Source organism: Apus apus, chromosome 13, assembly GCF_020740795.1.
Source record: "Apus apus isolate bApuApu2 chromosome 13, bApuApu2.pri.cur, whole genome shotgun sequence".
Lineage (NCBI taxonomy): Eukaryota > Metazoa > Chordata > Aves > Apodiformes > Apodidae > Apus > Apus apus.
In genome coordinates, this window is record NC_067294.1 from 475,570 (window position 1) to 495,608 (window position 20,039).

The window sequence follows — 20,039 nt, forward strand, 5'->3', positions numbered from 1 at the left end:
CACCTATGCGTGTTCTGATCACCAGGGCTCTGCTATGAGCTGCTTAGAGCAGGTGAGCTGAGCTGATTGGAAGGGTTGCCTTAATTTCCCTGTACAAAAGCAGTTTTATTGGTTCCAAAAAGCAGGGATTATGGCAATAAAAATCTAATATATTGACCAAGCAGCAGCCAGATAATCTGAGCAGCCAAAAATTAGTTCAGAATTTTACAACAGTAAATATTGCTGCCTGACTCTGATAATCTGTGGATTTTCTTCCCTTCAGGAACTGTCCAGAAAGCAAAGACTTTCCCACAGATGTCTGGGGAGGCTGGTTCTCAAGTCAGGGTGTGTATTTATATTTTCTGATGTGAGGGACAAGTCAAACAGCTGTGGTATTTCTTGCAGTCTTGGTGTTTAAGTGAATCGGCCAAACTGACTGTTCATGAGTGAGATGGAGCTGGAATTTTTGTCTGCAGTGGTTTGTTGGCTTCCAGGAGATGTCGCTGCTGCGCTGGGTCATGGGTATTTTTTTCTAAATAAGAGCTAGTAACAGGATAGAGGCTTTCTTGGTATTTGGTTTCCCACGTTATCTATTAATTTCTGGCCTTAGTAGTCTTTCTGTTAAGATCTTGGTTGGAGAAATCTGGAAAGGGAACCTTTTTTTCTTTTGTTTAACTGATCCAGTTTAAGTACATGAATATATGTAAGAATGAAGAATAGGGTTGTTGCTGTTGTTTCCTGGCTCTTCTAGTTTCCTGCCATAGCACCATAGGATATTTCCTTGGCTTTCTATGCCCTTCAGTTTTTCTTTCTTCAGGAGAACACATGGATACTTTTACCCAAAACACTGTGAAGCATAAACCATGTTTCTTACAGAATGCAGTTGAAATAATTTGGAACAGCCCAGAGGAAGAGCAGGTGCCAGCAGCTGCCTCCCCTGATGTGCAGCCCTGCATGACCATGGCAGATGGAGACAGAAAGCAGCCTTGCTGCTCCCTGAGGTGCTTTCCCAAGAGACAGGAGTTCAGCTCTGTGGTGCTGTTCTGCTGCCTGTCCCAGCACATGCTGGTTTGGATCAAATTGGTCCTGTTTCTGTCCAGCCAGGACCCCCCATGGAGGAGGCAGTGATGGGTGACCATGGCCCCATGAAACCTGCTCCTGCCCTGTGCCTGCTCTGCAGGTACTGGGTAAATTTGTCTCATTTCAAAAACAAACCATACCCCCTAATGAGTTAGATCTCCCCTGGCCTGGGACAGCACTGGGCCTGCTTTCCTCACTGGTGGGTTTGGGGTGTGTGAATGTGGAAAGCTCTTTTCAGGAGCTCCTGGCTGCTTCACAGATGTGCTACAGCTGCCCTTCTTGTCCATGGGATTTGGCTCCCTCAAATCCAATTCAGTCCAGTGCTTCAATTTGGGAGCCTCCTGCTGCCAGGGCAGGGAGCAGTGCAGGCAGTGAGAGAGCTGTGTGACAGCTCAGTGGTGTCACTGTCCTGCTCCTGGGTGGCTGGTTCCATGCCTGGCTGGAAGTCGTTGCTCTGCTGACAGGATGAATGTCTCCAAGGTCCCGTCATTCCTGGGTAAGGCCTGAGGACAAGACCTCTCTTATTACGTGTCTCGAGTAAGGAGCAGGGTTTGGAGCCCCATTCTTGGTTATTGCTATAAATAACCTGGTGTATATAAAAAATGAATCAATATAGAAGCCATGTAGCTGATGAGAAATGAATGCTCTCTGTTGCATATTGCACTGTAAAATATCTCTCTGCAGTGAGACTTGGGTAGGGCTCCTCTTCCTCAGGAATGCAGTTCAAAGCAGTTTATTAATCCCTCCAGGCTTTGCTGGCAGAAGAGAGAATTATTGACTCTGTGGCACCCGCAAAGTATCCAGAATCCATAATTTGTTTAAAGCAGAAACAGTTATTCTTCAACAGTGCCTTTTTGTGTCAGAGGATTGTGTGACCTTGCCGAATTGTTTTCCACTGAAGTGGGGAGCAGCAGAAACCCTCGTGTGAGGGGCAGGGCAGTGCCCACCACAGCTGCCCTGCCAGTCCCTGGTGTGTGTCCTGGGGGGCTGTGACCCCCCCTGGGGGCTGTGACCCCCTTGTGAGCTGGGTCTGGGGGCAGAGCTCGAATCCAGGCACCCGAAGCTGTCAGGAGGAAAACGTGCCTTTCAACCGTGGCATGAAGGGGGTTCAGCTATTACTCCCCTGACCTTTCAGCAGTGGCTGTTGGAGTAATTTCTGATCCCCTAAGCCGAGATGTGTGTCTAATAGGAAGAAATTACATTCCTTTTGATGATTTATTTCTTCAGTGGCAGATTGGGGTTTTGTTCTTTTTTTCTTTTGATTCGGGCAGGGGTCCCATTACTTTCTTCCAGGTTTCTTTTATGTCTCTCAGGATGTGTGAGGAGGAGAAAATCCTCACTGCTCGTTTGCATTAAGGACTCCAGTTCCATCCAAAGGCACCGGGCACTTCGGAGCCTCCCGAACAGTTCCCGGGGAGTTGTTCTGACAGCGCTCCGGGAGCTGGGCTGTTTATCTGATGGAGGGAGGCTTGTAGCGATCCCTGCTGGAATGCCTGGGGGCTCTGGGGTTTGCGGGGCCCGAAGAACCGGGGGGCGAAGCAGCCGGGCTAGGGCGGGGGTAGCGCCGGGGCCCGGGGGGCTCAGCCCCGCTCCAGGATCTGCCGGAGAGGAGCCAGACTCAGGCTTCCCATCGGTTCTTCCAGTTGATGCTTTTTTGGGTTTTGTTTTGGCTGGGTCAGTTGAGCAGGTGCTGGAAGTGCGAGTTACTGAAGAGGGGGGCACCGTGGGGCCCCCAGAGCCTGCAGGGGTCCCCTCCCTCCTCTAGGGCCTCAGTTCTCCTGACACAGATACAGACCTAGGCAGTCTCCTCCTCCTCACTCAGTGCTGGAAGAGCCCAGGGTCTCTTATTTACCAGCTTTTGGCATTTTTAAAGAACGCAAATACCGCAGGCGTTTTGTAAACAGAGACTAACCGCTGAGTGTAACAGAGCTTCATTCTGTTGTAGCTGCACGTTGTTTGAAGTTCTGCTACTGTTACAAGCCGGATTCAGACAATGTGATTTCTTAGCAAAGGTCCGAGAGCTTTGGTTTTGCTGGAGAGAGAGCGTTGTGCTGGATGTATTGAGCTCTGGGTTGCAAACAAAAGGCCCGTGAGTGAATTGCAAGTGGCTGCGATAGCAAAGGCTGCTGGATTTGCTTCAGGCCACAGCAGAGACACGTACCCGCACCGGAGGCAGCAGCGCCCGACTGGCTGCTCCGAGGATGGGGCCCTGCATCCTCGGTTTGCCTTTGTTTCTGCTGGAATGTTTCACGGACTTCTAAGTCTGTCGTCGCTGCTGTCGCGACAAGCCAGCAATGGCAGAGGAGGAGCCTCCCTCCCTCCACGTCTGGTGGGGCTCCATCCAGCGCTGGAGACAGCATTTCCCATGAGTACAGGGGATTTGTTGACTGCTGAATAGTGATCTCGTTATCAGGGGCTGAAAAGAGGCACCTCAGCACCCAAGCGCAGGATAAATTCTGCACATCGGGACTGGATCTGGCCCCTGAGCTCCCTCCTGCTGTGGAGCGGTCTTGGTAGGACGTGCAGGTTAGAAACCTGAGCCCGAGCCAGTCTTTCATCCAGTCCTTCTCCCTCACCACCCACCGTGCAAAGTGCCTTACAGCAGCGTCTCTGCTGCTTCTCGTCCCCTTTGCTAAGTTGTATTTGCTTGTAGGTTCCTGCTGGGTCAAGGAGGGTCAGAAAGGGAAAGCAGGAGCTGGAGGTCAGACCGGCTGCAGCCGGGCGTCCGGACCTGGGTGGTGAGGGGAGAGCAAAGCTCCTGGCCCAGCCCCGGGAATGCCCCAGCCCCGGGAATGCCCCAGCCCCCTGCCCTTTGCTCCCGAGTGCCCCGACAGCAGCTCCGAATAAGAAAGTGGAAATAAACATCCCTGTTTTTACATGCAAAAAGTTTTAATGGTAACACAGCAGCTCCCGAGGGATGGAATACCGCTGGCAGAGGGCACCGAACGCTCCTCCGGGACCGGTGTCCCCCCGTGCCCCCCCGTGCCCCCCTGCCGGCAGCGCACCCCTCTGCACCTCCCGGCCCCGCTGACACCCCCAGTATATAAGGTGCCATGATCCATTTGGCTCCAATTAATTTCATTAATCTACAGGCTACAGATCTAAACATTAGTGCTATAAACTTAGATGAATAAACTTCTGAAAACTTAAAATTATTTTAAACCATTGTTTTTCAGTTACAGAAATACAAAATAAATATCTTGAGGATTAATACAAACCAGAAAACTATTATCTTTTTGTTTATTAACTTCTCTCTTCTCCCTAATAGTATCTTAAATTGAAAAATCTTATTTTTTTAAAAAATGAACTTCACATCATGGAAAAAATATTAAGCTTCACTGAGTTTGTACAAGTCTCTCTGAGCATTAAACTAAATGTGTGTATTTCATTTGTTCCTCTGACCCATCACCAGATAAGAGATTATATATCCTATTGTTTCTAAGCATATAAATGTAAAAATAGTAATTTCTCTTTTCTCATTTATAGCAACATGGCTGTAACATTTCATAATCAGGCTTCCTCTACTCAGTGCAAAAGAATACAACAAAATTCCCTGGTCTGCTACACAGGGGATCAAGGTGAGCTACCTTTTCTTGATCCCTTCTGCCTTTAAAATGTATTTTGCTTGGAACTTTGGCATAAATAGGCCTTTTCCCCACTTTTATTACAGGTGTAGCCTTTCCCAGCCTGAACACTGTTGGGTACCTCGTGTGCTGCCCAGGGAGTGGCTTTGGATCCGTTCACAACTTCCCGTGTGGAACAGGTACCAAGTGATCAGCTTGCATGAGCTCCCTCTGACCTCCCTGGTAAGTCCCTAGTGCTTCAACTGGATGGTTTGGGTTCTAAACGTTGATTTATTAATAGTTTGAAGTGTTACTTTTTAAATGGGGGAGATGCTGAGACTTCAGACAAAAAAACCTGAAGAACTTAGTCTGTAGCTATTATTACACTTCCAACATGTAGTTGCCCAAACAAACTGCCCTAAGTATTGGGCAATAAAGAAACCTCCTAAAGCAATGATAAATGAACCGACACATTCCTGGGCTGCTCCCATGCTTCCAGCTTAAATGCTTTGGGCCAATGTTTGCATTCCTCAGGGCTGGAGGGAGTTGGGGCCTGGGTTCCCCCTCCTGCTGCTCTGGGCTGTGCTGAGCTGGGGAGGGCTCAGGGGCTGCATGGCAGAGCTGGGAGCTGCAGGAACTGGGGAGCTTGGGGGGCTCTTCAGCAAAGGCTGCTTCTTCTCTCAGCTTTTTTTCCTTGAGCCTGACCTCTTGGGTTTTCTGAATGCAGAGGAGATGCTTGAGGTTTTGCTTTTTCTTGTTCTGAGTTCTTGTTTCTCTTTGGTGGCTTATGAAAAATCAAAAAGGAGGAAGACAGGAAATAAAACACTGGGAAATAGGTGTTCAGTAGATCACCTGGCGATTAAGATCCTGCTGTGGATTAGAAGTCTTGAATGCACCTTTACAAAATGGGCTGTTACCCAAGAGAGGGTGGGGCTGTTGGGAGAGTGGAAGGAGTAAGTATCTGGTGTCCCCCACACTGTGCTCTTTCACTAGCTTATCAGGATTGGGATGCTTTTTTCCTGAAACCCCAGGTTCTTGGAACCACACAGTCATGTTACAAAAAAAAACACCACCAACAACAACAAAAAAAAACAAACCGAAAAAACACCAAAACCCTAAAAAAAATCCCCTAGTGGCTGTAGGATGAAACTCTAGAGAATGACTGGCAAGGGCTCAGCGCCTGGAAGACAGAACTGGGAGCCAGGCAGGGTGTCTCATGGTTACTGAGCCAGCCCTGGCTCTCCTTCCTCCTCCTCCTTCTGCTGGGTGTCTGGAACTGCCCAAATCCAGCCTGGCCCTCCCATGCTGCCAGCAGTGCAGCTTCTGGTGGCACCTTCCCAGCATTTGTAGCACCTGACCAGTCATGATCCTAAATACTTGGTGTGACCACAGCATCCTCTTGGAGCAGAGACTGATCCTGGGGGACTTTCTGTGGACCCCATCTTGGCTACAGTTCTCAGGCTCTAGGAGAGAATCTGGCAGTGCTGCAGCAGCCAGTGGTCATCCAAAACAGCTCTGGGAATTCCCTCCTGGGATTGAATATCGTTGCTTTGACCTTCCTTATGGCACATGGTGGGAGAGTCCCTGTTGTGCCCGGTGCTCCAGATCTCAGTCAGATGGGGACAGGAGGCTGCTCTGCCTCCTCCTCTGTGTCTGGGACAAGGTGGCTCTGGCTGGGGCAGGGAGGCATCCTCCGTGTGATGGATGTGCAGAGCATTTGTTAATGTTATGTTTTCTTGCCTCTGCTGCCTCTGCCTGTAATTTATCAGGAAACAGGACTGCAGTTCAGGTCTGGGTGTAGGTCACTTTCTGAAGCCCTCCAAGGTTTCTGCCAGGCTAGTCAGGCAATTAAAACTGAGCTGATGAATGACCTGATGCAGACTCCAATTCATTAACTAATCATAAGAAATAAGTGGATAGAAAATGGGCCCAGTTCAGGAGCTTGTGAGAGGTTCATGAGTGGTCCCCCCATCCCGGGTGCTGGGCTGGGCAGAGCCCAGAGCAGCCGGGCAGGCTCAGAACAATATATTTTCATTATACACACACATTGTGCTGCAGAACCCCTGCAGTTGCATCTTGCCTTTCCTAGTGTTGTTTTCTTTGCACTCTGTGCTTTGTGTGGTGGCTTGTGGTGAGGCAGAAGACTGCAGACTTGGTGGTTAGTGGGGCCAGGGCTTGGACCAGCTTCTCTGCACCACGGAGATGCTGCAGAGGGGAGACATCCCTGGGGGGATGAGGTGGCCTTCCCTCCTGGCCAACTTGGAAATGACAAAGCAGGGTCCCAGTGTTGATGTCTAACCTCTCTTCCCTGAGGAAATAGGGCTGAAGAGAGTCTAGAGGATGGGAAGAGAGGAGGGAAGTTGGTATTTATAAAAATAACAGAAACCCTTGAAGAGCTCGCCCACCTCCATGTAGAGCTATCACCCTCCTGCCAGCATGTGATGGCTCCCTTTTCATTGCTACCCAATTAAAAAAGAAATTGGACAGCAGCAGCCAGAGATGGGCAGGGGTTTGGAGCACATCTTCACAGAAGGTGCAGTGTGTTTCAGGCAGCAACCACTGCCTTTGCTTGTGCTGCCAGAGCCAGGTGGGTGGTTCTGCTGGCAGAGGAAAGGTGATGAGAGCAACTGTTCAGAACAAATGTTGTTAGTCTGGTGCATTTTGCTGACCCACAGACCCAGTCAATGCCTTCCCTGGGATGATCAGCTTGTCCATGTAGACAAGGGCCACTTGTTGAGCACTGCCTCACTCAGGACTTGTGACAAAGCTCTGAGTTAGCTCCTATAGGAGGTTCTGCTTTAACCTGGGCTTTTGGAAGAAAAAGGTCTGAGTTCTAGTCCTTCTTCCTTCAGATGCTCCTTGGTGAAATAATGCAGTCCAGATGCTTCTTCCTAGGTGTTGCCAGGAGAGGAGCAGAGAAGATGAGGAGCACTAGATGATGTGGCTCCATGGGTGCACTATGAGACCAGTGGACAGGTATGGCTGTGGGAACAAGGTGCTCATTAGAGCTGTTGCTATAAAATGTCCTGTTTTCTGTTCTCTCTCCCTACGTATTTTGAATATATTTAGGGCACTTATCACCATAGCATCAAAGCACTGAAATATCCTGTGTGAGAAACTCAGAGATCTGCCCCAAAATAGCTGCCTGCTCTTTTACCAAAGTGCCAATTTCACTGTCAGTGCTTCCTTTCCCTGCTGTTGCCTGTTGCTGTGCACGAGTGCCAGAGCTGCCTCTGCTCACGCCGCGCGGCACTGGCCGTGGTGACGCGGCGGGTGAAGGGCTGAGTCTGGGAGAGCTTTGTGGTGCTTCTCGGTGTGTTTGTCTTGGGTCCTCAGTACCAGGTAATGAGCTGCACAGTTTTGGAAGCTTCCCTGTGTGCATGGTTGCTGTGAAACCTTAGTGCTGTTCAGCTTGATGGGAGAGGATAGAGAGGGTGGTTTGTTCCATGGAAAGCAATTTTCTGAATGGATGATGTGAGCGGCATCGGCTGCTGTGAGCCCAGAGGTGCGGAAAGACTTTGTGGCTCGTGAAGTCTTAAGGCATGCTGAGCAGCTTTGGCTTCTCCTGATGCTCCTGGGGTCCCTTGAAGCTTAGTGCACCTGACAAATTGGAGCCAAGGAGATGCTGGGTTTCCTCATACCTGAGCTTCAGTGGCAGGGCTGAGGTGTGAGCAATGGAGCTGGAACAACTTCTGTCTGTTGCTCTCTGAGCATTTTGCAGCCCCAAACTGAACCCCAAGTTCTTCCTTGCTGCCAGGCCTTGCACACCTGTGTCACTTGGGAAACCCTGCTCCAATTGTAGATAGAGTGTGCAAGGTGACTGGCTTCAGTGTACATCTGTCTGAAGCTCCCGATGAGTTATGGTTTGGTGTTTTCTTTTTGCCCCTCGTCTTCCCCTGCCTCTCTGCATATGACTGCCCTGAGCTCCCGCCTGCTGGTTCTTTGTTGCCAGCACTGCCATCTGCCTGATTAATTCCCGTGCAGTTCCGAGCACCCATGCCACTCTTCCCTGGGCCTGGGAAGCGCTGGGGATGCTTCCTCAGTGGTCACGGACTCAGTCACCCCGAGCTGCCTGTCCTGTCATTAGCGTGTGGGGAGGGACCGTCTGGAGCCAGGCGAGCCAGCCCCTCCTCCCCCCTGCGCCAGCACAGGTAATTACTGCCCGAGCTGCTCCGGAACACGCCTCCTGCAATCCTGTCCAGCTCTCAGTGTGCTTGGGAGGAGTGGGAGGTCTGCCTGGTTATAGAGCTTGGTAGGTTTTCTGGTTGAGTTTTAAAGGGATGAGACTTCAGCAAAGACCTGGCATGTCTTCTCTGAGGTGTTCAGCTGTCTTTGAGGTGGCTCTGCTGAGAGTTCTTCCCTGCACCTGGCACCACCTTTATAGCTGGACAAACGCCACGTTTTCAATTTGTCAGGATTTTTCTGTGGGGCCTTAAATTGTAACAGAGTGCACCAGGTGAGGAACTTATCTGTTCATTGGTGGTTTCTGTGCTACAGAAAATCCCTTTGGGGATGAAGCAGGCAGATCCCAGCTTCCCACTCCACTAACAGAAAAAGTCTGAAAGAGTAAAAGAACAGGGGCTGTACACTAGTAAATTATTTTATCCGTTCCCTTTTCTTAGTTCCAGAAGAAAATGTCCTTCTCTGAGGCTGTGCCAGAGTCTCAGAGAGCTTCTGTTGACCAGTGGAGTTAATTTCATGGGGTTTGTACGTGATTAACCAAGGATGGGATTTCAGAGCCGTTTGGAAGAGGCTCAGCTACCGCTGTCTGGAGCTGTGCGGCGGTGGCTGTGCCTGGGAGGGGAATTGCTGGTCTGTAAACCCACAATCAAAACAGAGTATGAAACCCAGGAGCTGTTGTGCAGGGGGTTGCTGGAGAGTGGTCCCAGCTGGCACAGCTCTCTGGCTCGGCCCACTCCCCACGGGCCCACAGGAGGTGCCTGGGCCAGCGGGGTCTCTGAGACTGGAGCTGCTGCTGCCGTGGGGGTGGGTCTGGGGCGTGGGGGAATGCTGAACTCTGCTTCTGTTAACTTAGACAACGTTTCATGCATCTTAATGTAGACTTAAGCCCCCGGATTTCACTTTGGATATTTACAAAAGCGTTATCTGAATGGGTGGGCAGTGGGAAGGAGTTGGAGTGAGCTCATGGGCTGTGAGGAGGGAGCTGACAGGGAATTAGAAGAAACCAAGTAATGAGGAGAAGCAAGATTCAGTGCCCTTGTCTGCAGAGTCTGAGTGACTGCAGCAATGGCACGTCCCTTCCCATTGTCCCTTTCTTCTCCTAATCTCCTATTAACTTATATTGTGTTAAAACTCCAGGACTAAAACCAAAAAGAAAAGCAAGCAAGCAACCTAATGAAAACTCTGAGTGAACCCCCCCCTCTAAAGGCAACATGAACCATCAGCCAGGAACTGACTGATTCTGATTTATGGTTTCTTTATCCTGCAGAAGCAGGAAAGTAACAAACCCGTGTTTGGATATCTGTGGGCTTTCCTGCAGCAGCGAGGAGATCAAAACCAGCTGAGCTATTTCTGATACCTGCGCTCTTCCTTTCCCCTCCCACCCTCTCTCTGGTACCTTGCAGGCAGCCTTACACGACATCAAAGGAGCTCAGTTTTGTGGATGTTTGTGCCTCTTGCAGCAGCCCTGGGGGCTCCTCCAGAGCTCGGCACAGCCCGGGTCAGGACGGGACTCTCCCGTGCAGGGATAGACACTGTCCTGCCCCGTCCCGCTCCCTTGGGATCTTCCCCAGTTCTCTGCAAGCCTCAGACTCGCAGGTCCAAACGGCGCTGGCGGTGTGGGGACACGGGGAAGAGCTGTCCCTCGCTGCGGGAGGGGGAGTGGCAGGCCCGGGGTGCTTGCCCCCCGCAGGAGGGAGGAGCGGGGCAGGCGTGGGGGCAGCAAGAGGAGGGGTTACCCTGTCAGTTGGCGGAGATGCTGCTGTAGTTCTTCCTGACAGGGAAGGTCAGTGGCCCGGAGAGGTCCAGAGACAGCGCCTTGGGGTGCAGGGCCCGCCGCTGGTGCAGGGGGCTGGAGCTGGTCCTGGGCGAGCAGAGCAGGGCCAGCTCGGGGCCCGGCGGGCTGGCCTCGGGCAGCGGCACCTCGGCCGCGGGTGCCGGCTCCGTCCTGCTGGGCGAGGGCTGCAGGCTGTGCCGCTTGGGCGGTGGAGGGCTGTGGTTCTGGAACCTCACCGTCTTCACTTGCTGCAACGAGATGGGGATCCGAGTCAGGACGACCTGCAGAATACTCTGTCTTGATGAACTTTCCCTCTGGCTGCCAGAAAGGAATTTCCTTTCCAGATGGCTCAGCCCAAGCCAGGTGGGGGAGATGGGAGAAGCTCTGCAGACCAGCCTGACGCACAGTCCAACAGCCAGGTCTGGCCTTTGCTCATGCACTCCCAGATTCCTGGGGACCTTGGGGAAGGGGATTCTTGCCTGATTTAAGACTTCAGAAAGGTCTCAAGATTTGACTGTGACCGAACACTGTTTTACAGGGAAAGATTTCCTGCAGCATCTTGCCTTTCTAAAGGCCTTGACCTGAACAGCAGAGTCAGCACCACAAATACTTGATTTTGTACTGCAGGTACCAATGTGCTTGCTAGCAGAGGAAATCCTGGGGAGAGTGGAGCCCTGGAGGGATCTGGCCCTGGTCAGTATTGGGCTGACACCAAATACCCATCCCAGGAGGCCTGGGGTCCCTCTGCCCTGTGGTAACCACCGGCCGTACCTTTTCGGCGCCGTTGCGGGAGGTGTCCGGCTTCACCAGGATGGACGGCGGGGCTGACGCGGGCGGCTTTGGAGCTGCCTCGCTCTTGGATGGAGGGTCTTTGGCGTCCAGGATCACGGAGCTGCAGACAGAAGGAGTCCTGCTTTCCCCTCCTCTGACCAACAGTGCTGGTGAAGCGTCGTGGGAGAAGCTTGGCCTCGCTGCTCCCTCAGCCAGGCCGGCTGCGGGCGCGCCGTGCGGCGCGGGGCTGGGCTGGTGGTAAAGCTGGAGCTGCTGGGGCCGCGCCGTGGGAGGACGCCGGAGGGAGCCAGCAACGTGCATGGGGGTCCCTGCCTGCCCCGGCCTCTGCAGGGATCCGTCTGGGGAGCAAGAACAGTTGGAAGGAGGTAAGTCAGCAGGAATCCTAAATGCTTCTCACAAAGCAAAGAGGCAGTAGCGAGCAGTGACCCCACAGATTTCCCTAGTTAATTCCTGCTGCTTTTTTTGGTGGAGTGTCCTTTCTCACCTTCAGGCTATTCATGATTTTATGCATCTCAGATATTTCCAACCTGAATAATTTTTCTCCTGAGACAGAAGTTATTTCATTCTCTTGGCCATCCTCCTGCATACTGTTCCTGATTTTACTGTTCTCTTTTTGAATTGCCAGAAATACATGAAGTGTTCAGGGTATGAGTTCACCACAAACAGCAGAGTTTTATTCATTTATTCTGGGTTCCTTTCTTAATAATTCCTAATAATATACTAAATTAAGCTCCTACAGAGCTGTCTGTGACAATTCCAAAACCTCCCTCCAGAGCGGCAAAAGCCGGTTTGGGGCCTCCAAAGCACTTACTCTTCCTTGTGCTGCCACGTCCACGCCGCAGCGATGCCTGTCCCCCAGCCACGCTCCTCCCCGGTGAGGGCACAGGCATGGGCAGCAGCACAGGCTTCAAGGCTCTGCTTTGCCTTGGGCCATTCTCTGAGATGCTCCCTTGGGAGGAGAGTGAGGAGGTCGACAGAGTCCAGGAGGCATAGAGGGAAGGCATCTTCGAGTCGGAGAGAATAGATTTCCTGTTTGGAGTGGAAAAGAAAATAAGCTGAGACTAGACTTGTGCACTAGATATGTAAGAAATTCTCCAAATAGCTGGAGTGGTAAGAGGCACCTCTAGGCACAGGGGCTGGGCAGGCCCATACAGACCAGGCAGAGGTTTGTGCTCCTGTCACCTGGCTCAAGCCTTCCCTCTGCCCTTTGGGTGCACAGGAGCTACCTTGGATTGTCCTCCTCCCCTGCCTTCCCTAGAGAGGTCATCTTCATGCTCTCACGTGGAGCTACTGAATTGCCAAAAAAACCTTGGCAACCTTCCCCACCAGCACACTGGCCACATACGGCTCAAAATCCCTTGAGAGAGTGGGACATCATGATGTCCCTTTGCTAATTCCTCTGATTCTTCCTTTACCTTTTTGATGGGTAGAGGAATGATTTATGGTTTAATAACTGAACAGTGATTCATCAAGTAACTCAGGCACCAATTTACTACGAAGAAATTTTCTAGGGAGGATAGAACAGCAGCTCCAAATCCAGTGCTTTATGAGGCTCTGTAGGGTGCCTGGGCTGGGCTCTGCATGACTTGTTGGCTCTGTTTATGGGCAAGGTGGAGCCATGGGGCTGCTGGAGGCTGAATGGGCCAGAAATGAGCTGGGGAGACAGACTCATCACCAGTACTGCTGAATATGGAGGGTGCAGGGGGCAACACTGGCAGTAAAGCAGCACTGGGGCCTCTGGCAGGAACCCAGTGAGCTGGCAGAACAGAGTGTGAGCAAGGACAAAGAATCAAGGTGGGAGAAAACAAATGGCATCAAGAGGATCTGGGAGTGCCAGGTGAGTTTTGGATGTGTTGCTGGGAGCCTTTCAGGGAAGCAGGGCTGAGATGCCTGAACAGTCCCTCATTGCAGCCCTGGTGACCCTGTATGGGGGTGATCCCCCTGCTGCTAAAGCTGCCCCTCTGTCCATCCCCGTGCCCCTCTGTCCATCCCTGCTCCTGCAGGACCAGTACAGAGGGCTTCAAGACATGGAAACCCTGCTCCAGGGTCTCCTGACTTTCCCCACTCTGTGTTTGCAGAAGTGGAGTACTATATTTCTAAGCTGTTGTTAATTTATCTACCTAATCTGAGTATATCTCCTGGGAACTAAGGGCACAGGCATTTTTTTGTAAATTTTAATTATGTGTATTTTAATTATGGCTCTTTCTAATGCATGTTTGTTTAGTTAAATCAATGGTGTCCAGTGCTTAAATGCCTGCTCTAAAGACAGTATTTTGACTCTAAAAGAGCCTTCAGCTTTTGGTTTCTTTTCTGGCAGGAAAAAAAAAAAGGTCGAAGTCATCCAAAAGGAACAAAGGCAAGTCCGAGCTCAGACACGCTGCTCTTCGTCCCGGCTCCCAGGCTAACTCATCCAAGTGAGCCGGTTGTGTCACCTGCCGGTCTCTGCCAAAGCTCCTGGACTGAATTAAGCAGCCAGGGGAGGAGCTGCTGCTGTCTCTGCCAACACCCCAGGTTTCAAGCAAGCGGCCAGAGGCTGGTGTTGTGCCGGGTGGCCCCTTGCAGGGCAGCGCTGCTGCCCCCCCCGGCTCTCCTGCCGCCCGCGGGGGAGATGCGGGTCCCGGGAAGCCCGTGCAGCCCGGTGGGCACAGCGGGAGCTTGAAGGCGTGAGAGCTGCCGGGAGCCAACCCGCCCGGCTGAGGGGTCCCTGGCCCTTGTCGCTACCGCAGGAATCCCTGGCAGAGATTTCTCTGTGGGAACGGGAAGACCCCAAATCCTACGTGTTACCCCCTCCCCGTGTGTTTTTGTTTATGCAAGAAAAAACAGACCTGAAGAGGGGAGCGACGTAGTTGCTGGGGAAGATGCCCACCCTCCCCGTGGCAAGGGACATGCCCCGCAGCCAGCCGTCCTGCTCCTTCCCGAACACACGGACCCCTTCTCCCTTCTGCAGCTCCAGCTCCTCCGGTCTGTGAGCCATGTAGGAATGCAGAGCCACGCACCTGGGGAGAGAGGGCGTGAGGAGGGAGCCTGCCCTGTGCAGCACAGTCAGAGCCCACCCTGGAGCTCCGGGGTTTAACCATGCTGGAGAACCTCGGCACTGGCTCCGGGTGAGCAGCAGCTGTTTGCCTGCAGAAATCAATCTGAGATCCCCTCTAGACCCCCTGTTGTGATTCTGGGACTGTGACCAGGTGATGAAGCTTTGCTCTCTACAGGAAGCCACTTGTGACCACACAGCAAAACCGGAGCAAAAGAAAATGGTAGAGTTTTCAAAACTTTCCCGTTTGTTCTTCAAAGAACTTTGTCTCCAGTGTAACACATTTAATTTAATTGCATTGTTGTTGTTTTTCTTCAAGGGGAATGTGATCTGCTCCCAAGTATTAATGAGTTACAGACCAATACAGCAATTATCAGATATTTAAAAAACAGAAACAACAGAGTAGTTGTCTAGATAGTCAAGGACTCTCCCATAATTTTTTAAAAAGTTTCTCTCTCCCTGCTCTTCAGACCAGCCACTTGAACTTTTGCCTGGAAATGCCTGTCTTTATAAAGCGACTGCTCCTTCTGCTCCTTGCCCAGAGCAGGCAGGCTCAGTGTGAGGCTGTTCTGCTGCTGCAGTGGTTTGGCACTTCATACAGGACTCATCCCGGAGGGTGGGATGTGCAGATACAGGTTTGAGATAATAAGGCTGGAAAAGGAGCTGTGCAAAACAGGCAGCTGATTGCACACTTTAGTAACATCCTCACTCTGCAAACTATTTTAAGGTATTAGGAGTTTTCCTGTGCTCAGGATTAAATGTGTGCAATAGTCTCAGATGACCTGTGCTCATGTGTGAAAGCAGCAGCATCCCGAGCACAGCACAGATACTGCTCCTGGGTACCAGTGATTCCACAGGTCTGGCTCGATACTGTGGAGGTGCTAATTACCATGTAGACAGCTTGTTGCTATCAGGTTGTTATTAGGTACAGTGCCAGGCTGATTAATCTTATCCAGAGGAAAACAATTCATCGCAATGTATTATCTGCAAATTTTAACCCTGGGAAAGTTTTAAAAGGTCAGATCCTTCAACACACCAGTGACCATCACTGGTTTACTCAAATAACTAGAGGCACTTAAGGAATAACTAGTTTCTGTGTATTTAAAACAATTTAAATGTATAGGCAGAACTATAATCTGTAAATACTGAAATAACTTAGTAAGATTCAAGGACAGTTCACCAGCTGGAAATAGAATAACTCAATTGTGATACTGTCACTGTGACCCCCTGTTGAGACCAGCCAAGTACATTCCTATGTGGATCTGCATTTGGATCCGAGCACACGGGAGCTGGGCTCTGTCTGCCTTTGCCTCCCAGCTCACAAGCACCTTTGGCTGGATAAGCCTAAGGTGAAGGTACAGGAAATTACAAGACCCCCCCCAACATATTTCAGTTTCCTTACGTACATGTAAGTTGATATGTGGTGTTGCAGGTGGGGAACAGTGACGATGGCTGCAGAGTGCCCCAATGACCCTGGCACAGGATAGTAAGATGCACTGACCTGCAGGGAGAAAGAAAGCACAAGTTTGAGCCCTAAACCTGTAATTGTTGCTCATCTCAAGTATATGAGATCTGCTCGAGCTGGAAACACTCCTCTGCCTCTCTCCTTGTGCTCGGTGTTTTCTCACCCTTTTTGCTTGTCTCTGAACAAGGTGGGTTCCTCCAGTTCACTCGCAGCCTGGTGCTTGCTCCAGGGGAGGGGTTTGGGAAGGCAGCACTTCACGGGCAGCCCTCGCTAACCAGGAGGGACCGTCGCGTCTGCAGGTGAGGGCTGTGTAAGCGTTGCTGTTTCACTTGTTAGTTATTTAGCTCCAGCTGGGTGTACTGGCATTGTCTAAACCCTAAATAATACAGTCCTTGCCTCAGTGATCTTTTAATAACTATTATTAAAGCTATTTACTCTGTCCACGGCGTCCCGAGCAGCCCCGCGGGCCGAGCTCCGCGCTGGCGGGGGGAGCAGCTGCTGCCGTGTGGGAGCACAGCCTGGGGTGGGCCCTGGGCTGGCCCTTTCCCCACTACCATTTTGCATCTTTTAGGGGGTACCAGCCACCATAATGCCCTCTCTGTCCTCTCACAGGGGTCTTTCATGTTACAAGGAGGAGCCTCAGCCCTGTTTCTGCTGTCAGGGTAATTGTGTGTGCCAGAGCTGCGCTGCCCGTCCCTGCTGCCGCCCGCCTAAGGCAAGAAGATGACTCCTTGGACCTCCCTGTCATCCCAGTGAGGATGTGGGCAGTGTTCTGGGTTGTTCCTTCTCCCCTGCCCCTCCACGTCCTGCAGGTTGAGTGATATCCACCACTTTGGGGGGTTTTGGAGGTGAGCATCCTGTGCCTGGAGTCTGGCTGAGCACCTGCCCCCAGCCCCAGACCTGCCTGCACCGTGTGTCTCTTCTGCTGCTGCCACTGGTTCTGGTTCCATGTCCTTTGTGCTTGGTGGGCTCCAGCATGGTTGCACCATGGGAAGCTGCCCCCCCTTCACATGGCACTGATCTCTGCAGAGTCTTCACCACCATGAGGAGACTGCATGGAGAGTGGGGCTTGTTCAAAGGGTTAAGAACATCCAATTGAAAGAAAAGGGGCAATTTCTACAAATGCCAGCTCTCAAGTGAGAGCAGTCCTGCTTGTGCGCCCTGCAGATGGACAAGTAAATAGGAAGAACTCTCTGAGGCCGAGGAAGTCAGCACTTCCATCTCCAGCATACTCTGCAGGCTGGAGGGAGCTTCCAGATGCCAAGAACAAGACGTGGAGCTCTTTCACTTGGTTGTTGGTGCAAAGCGGGTTTGTGTTTCATAGCCAGCTGATAGATTGAATGGGTGGTAAAAAAAACAGTACTGGAGCTATTAGATATGGGAAATGTTAATTCTTTTCCAAAACCATCTGAAGAACATGTAGATAAAAACCCCTGAGATGTGTAGGCCAACTGTACATGGTACTTCCAGTAAGAAATGCTACTGAAGTGCCTCGAGGAGGCTTAGGTCTAAGTGAGTCCTCCACTGTTTTCCCCTCCATTGGGGCTGCATCTCCTGGACCATCTATTAGCATCTTCCCCTTTGGTCAGCAGACTCGCAATGCGGATCAGGGAATTCCTGCTATGCCAGAAGAGGAAGGTGCTGGGCTCAATCCTGCTTGGAGCTGCATGACAGCATACTTTAAAGGAAGTATTTTCCTTGCTGGTTGCAAACTTATGTAGCAATCAGGGTGAAAGGTCTTACAATGAAACCAGAATTTTCCATGTACAGTAGACCCCTCCCTTTCACACGAAAGCTCAGCTCTCTTTCAGATGACAGCAGCAAAACAGCTGAAGCTGAAGTTTTTTGACCAGTGGTAGCTGGCTGCTTTGTTTACATGCCAAGCAGGGAGGCAGAGGGCTAGCTGGAACAGGGACCACCACATTTCTCTCCTCTGGAGGTGGTCCCAGCACAGCAGGGAGGCTGCAGCAGCATCCCCGGGGAATTCCAGCCCAGCAGAAAGTCACTGGGCTAGGATGTGGCTGGCAGTCTTGCTCTCCAGCAAAGACCACAGGACCTTTAATGATGTAAGTTGTCAGGGCTTTAATCTTGTGTTAATTTCAAATCCAATTTCTAGTGGTCATGTCTGTAAGATGGTGCTGGGGCACTGGCTTAGCAAGGACTTAGGGAAAAAAAAAAAGTGACTCACCATCTCTATTGCTCTCCAGTAAATTAATTAAAAAACCCCAGCAACTCTGGCTTCTGTCTCTGGACCCGGAGTGGCAGGTAAGCTGCAGACCATCTCTGTGTTCCTCATTTTATAATCCGGGTGGGGTCAGAGCAACCTCTCATATAAATGAAATTAATTGGAAATTATAATTCTGTTTTAATAATTTTGATAATCAAAACCTTTGAATTCTGAGAATCTGGAGTTTCTTTTTCCTGCATTGGAGCAAAATGACAACCTTTTGTTGGCTTTCCTGATGGAACTGTGTTCTGTTGTTCACTTTGGGATGGAAAGCTGAAGGTTTTTCATCTTTCTCTGTTGCCCATCTGCATGGAAGGATCTGAGCCAGTTTTGTATTGTCAACAGAGAGGTTAAAAGATGGAATTAATTATTTTCCAGCCAGGTCTAAGTGATTTCAGCACTCCTGCTGATCTCCTGCGAGTACCTTGCAAGCCCTTGTAAGCACAGGGAGTTTCATTTCCGCCTCTCCTTAAATCCCTCTTACTCCATCTCCCCACCTCGCTTGTCGCCAAGGTGGTTTCTGCCTTGGCTCCTGTCCCTGGCTCCCTGCTGACACAGGCACTTCCCTGGCCAGTCTTCAGGAGCTGCCTTGTGGGGAGGGAGATCATCCCCCTTCTGCTGTGGGGCACTTGGTGCTACTGGAAGTTGGAGCCTGTGACTTTCAGCTCATTTATTACATGGGAAAGCCGAGTGTGCTTGAGGGCAGATGTCAGGGCGATCAGCTCATGCTAACGAGCAGCAAAGGGCAGCAGCAGCTCTTGGCCTGATGTTTCTTGACCTGAGTACCAGCAGGCCCAGGGTGATAAAAGCTCCCTGGTGGCTGGAAAGAGATTCCTGCAGCTGCCGGTGCTTTGTGCTGCAGGGGGAGGACAGGGCTCAGCAGCCTGGCCCCGTGCTGGGCTCTTGCACAACCGGCACGGCTCGGTGTGCCACAAGCCTGGAACTGGTTCTGAGCCGGGCTGGCAGCAGGCAGGGAAGGGAGGGCAGGAGGGCGGGCGGCAGCGCCGGCTGCTCCCGGTTATTCCCTTTTATGGGCCGAGGTGAGTCCGACCTGCTCCGTGCTCCCGGCAATGCTGGGAGGGCCCGTGGTGCTTCCCAAGCCCTGTCTGTGGCTGCGTGTACCCGGGGTGCAGCCCCCCTGCACCCCCTGCCCAGCACCCCTGGGGTGGGACCGTGCTGGGGGACACAGGCACAGCGGGGGGATACCAATGCTCCTCTTTGTCTCCCTCAAATGTATGGAGTCTCATAGCTTAGGGTAAGTGTCACGTAACTACAGGTTACTGGAAAATTCCCACTTTTTTTGACCCCAAGGAAAGCAATGAACATCTGTTCAAAATGCTTGGATTTTAAAAAAACTACATCCAAATATTCAGTTTCTGTTTGGAAGCCTGTCCTTGCAGAGGGATCTAATGGCTTGGGTAGGAGCAGGGTCACTTGGTTTCCAGTTTGCTCACTAAGGTGGTTGTGCTGCCCCATTGCAGAACCACAGAATCATCATGGTTGGAAAGGACCTCTGGGATCACCAAGTCCAACCATCCTCAGGTGACAGCTGGTGCCAGGGCTTGCAAAAGATTCTCCACTTTGCAGCTCAGCCATTGCAACCCAAACTCAGAGATGGAAAAAGGAGAAACGGCAGCCTGTGTGGCCCATGAACAGCACAGGTCCTCCCTCAAGCCTCTGGGACCGAAACTGTTGTTCAGAAAAAAGGGGATTCCAACCCTTCTACAGCAACATGTTAACATGCTTTTGCTTCTGCTGTTGACAATAGTTCACGCTGAGACATTTTTGGTAAAATTATATGAGGTTTGCAAGACATGGTACCTTTTCAATTGAGTTATAGTTCTATTGTAAGGCTTCATTTCCTCTCACATATAACAGGGTCTAACATCCAAGGCTCTTTGCAGGCTATTGCTAAGTACAAAATGCTTGCTGGGTTTTATTGCACA

General features: G+C 51.2%; 1 protein-coding gene across 1 annotated transcript in view; it reads right to left on the bottom strand.

The window, feature by feature from the left end:
- Window positions 1-10,544: 10,544 nt before the first annotated feature.
- Window positions 10,545-20,039, bottom strand: part of SH3RF2 (SH3 domain containing ring finger 2) — a 29,313-nt gene continuing 19,818 nt past the window's right edge. Inside the window, exons 4-8 of the mRNA XM_051631215.1 lie at window positions 15,808-15,902; window positions 14,196-14,366; window positions 12,182-12,399; window positions 11,350-11,708; window positions 10,545-10,826 (exon numbers count right to left, since the gene is read on the bottom strand). Coding sequence (XP_051487175.1) covers window positions 10,545-10,826; window positions 11,350-11,708; window positions 12,182-12,399; window positions 14,196-14,366; window positions 15,808-15,902 — 1,125 coding nt within the window. The remainder of the gene's footprint in view (window positions 10,827-11,349; window positions 11,709-12,181; window positions 12,400-14,195; window positions 14,367-15,807; window positions 15,903-20,039) is intronic.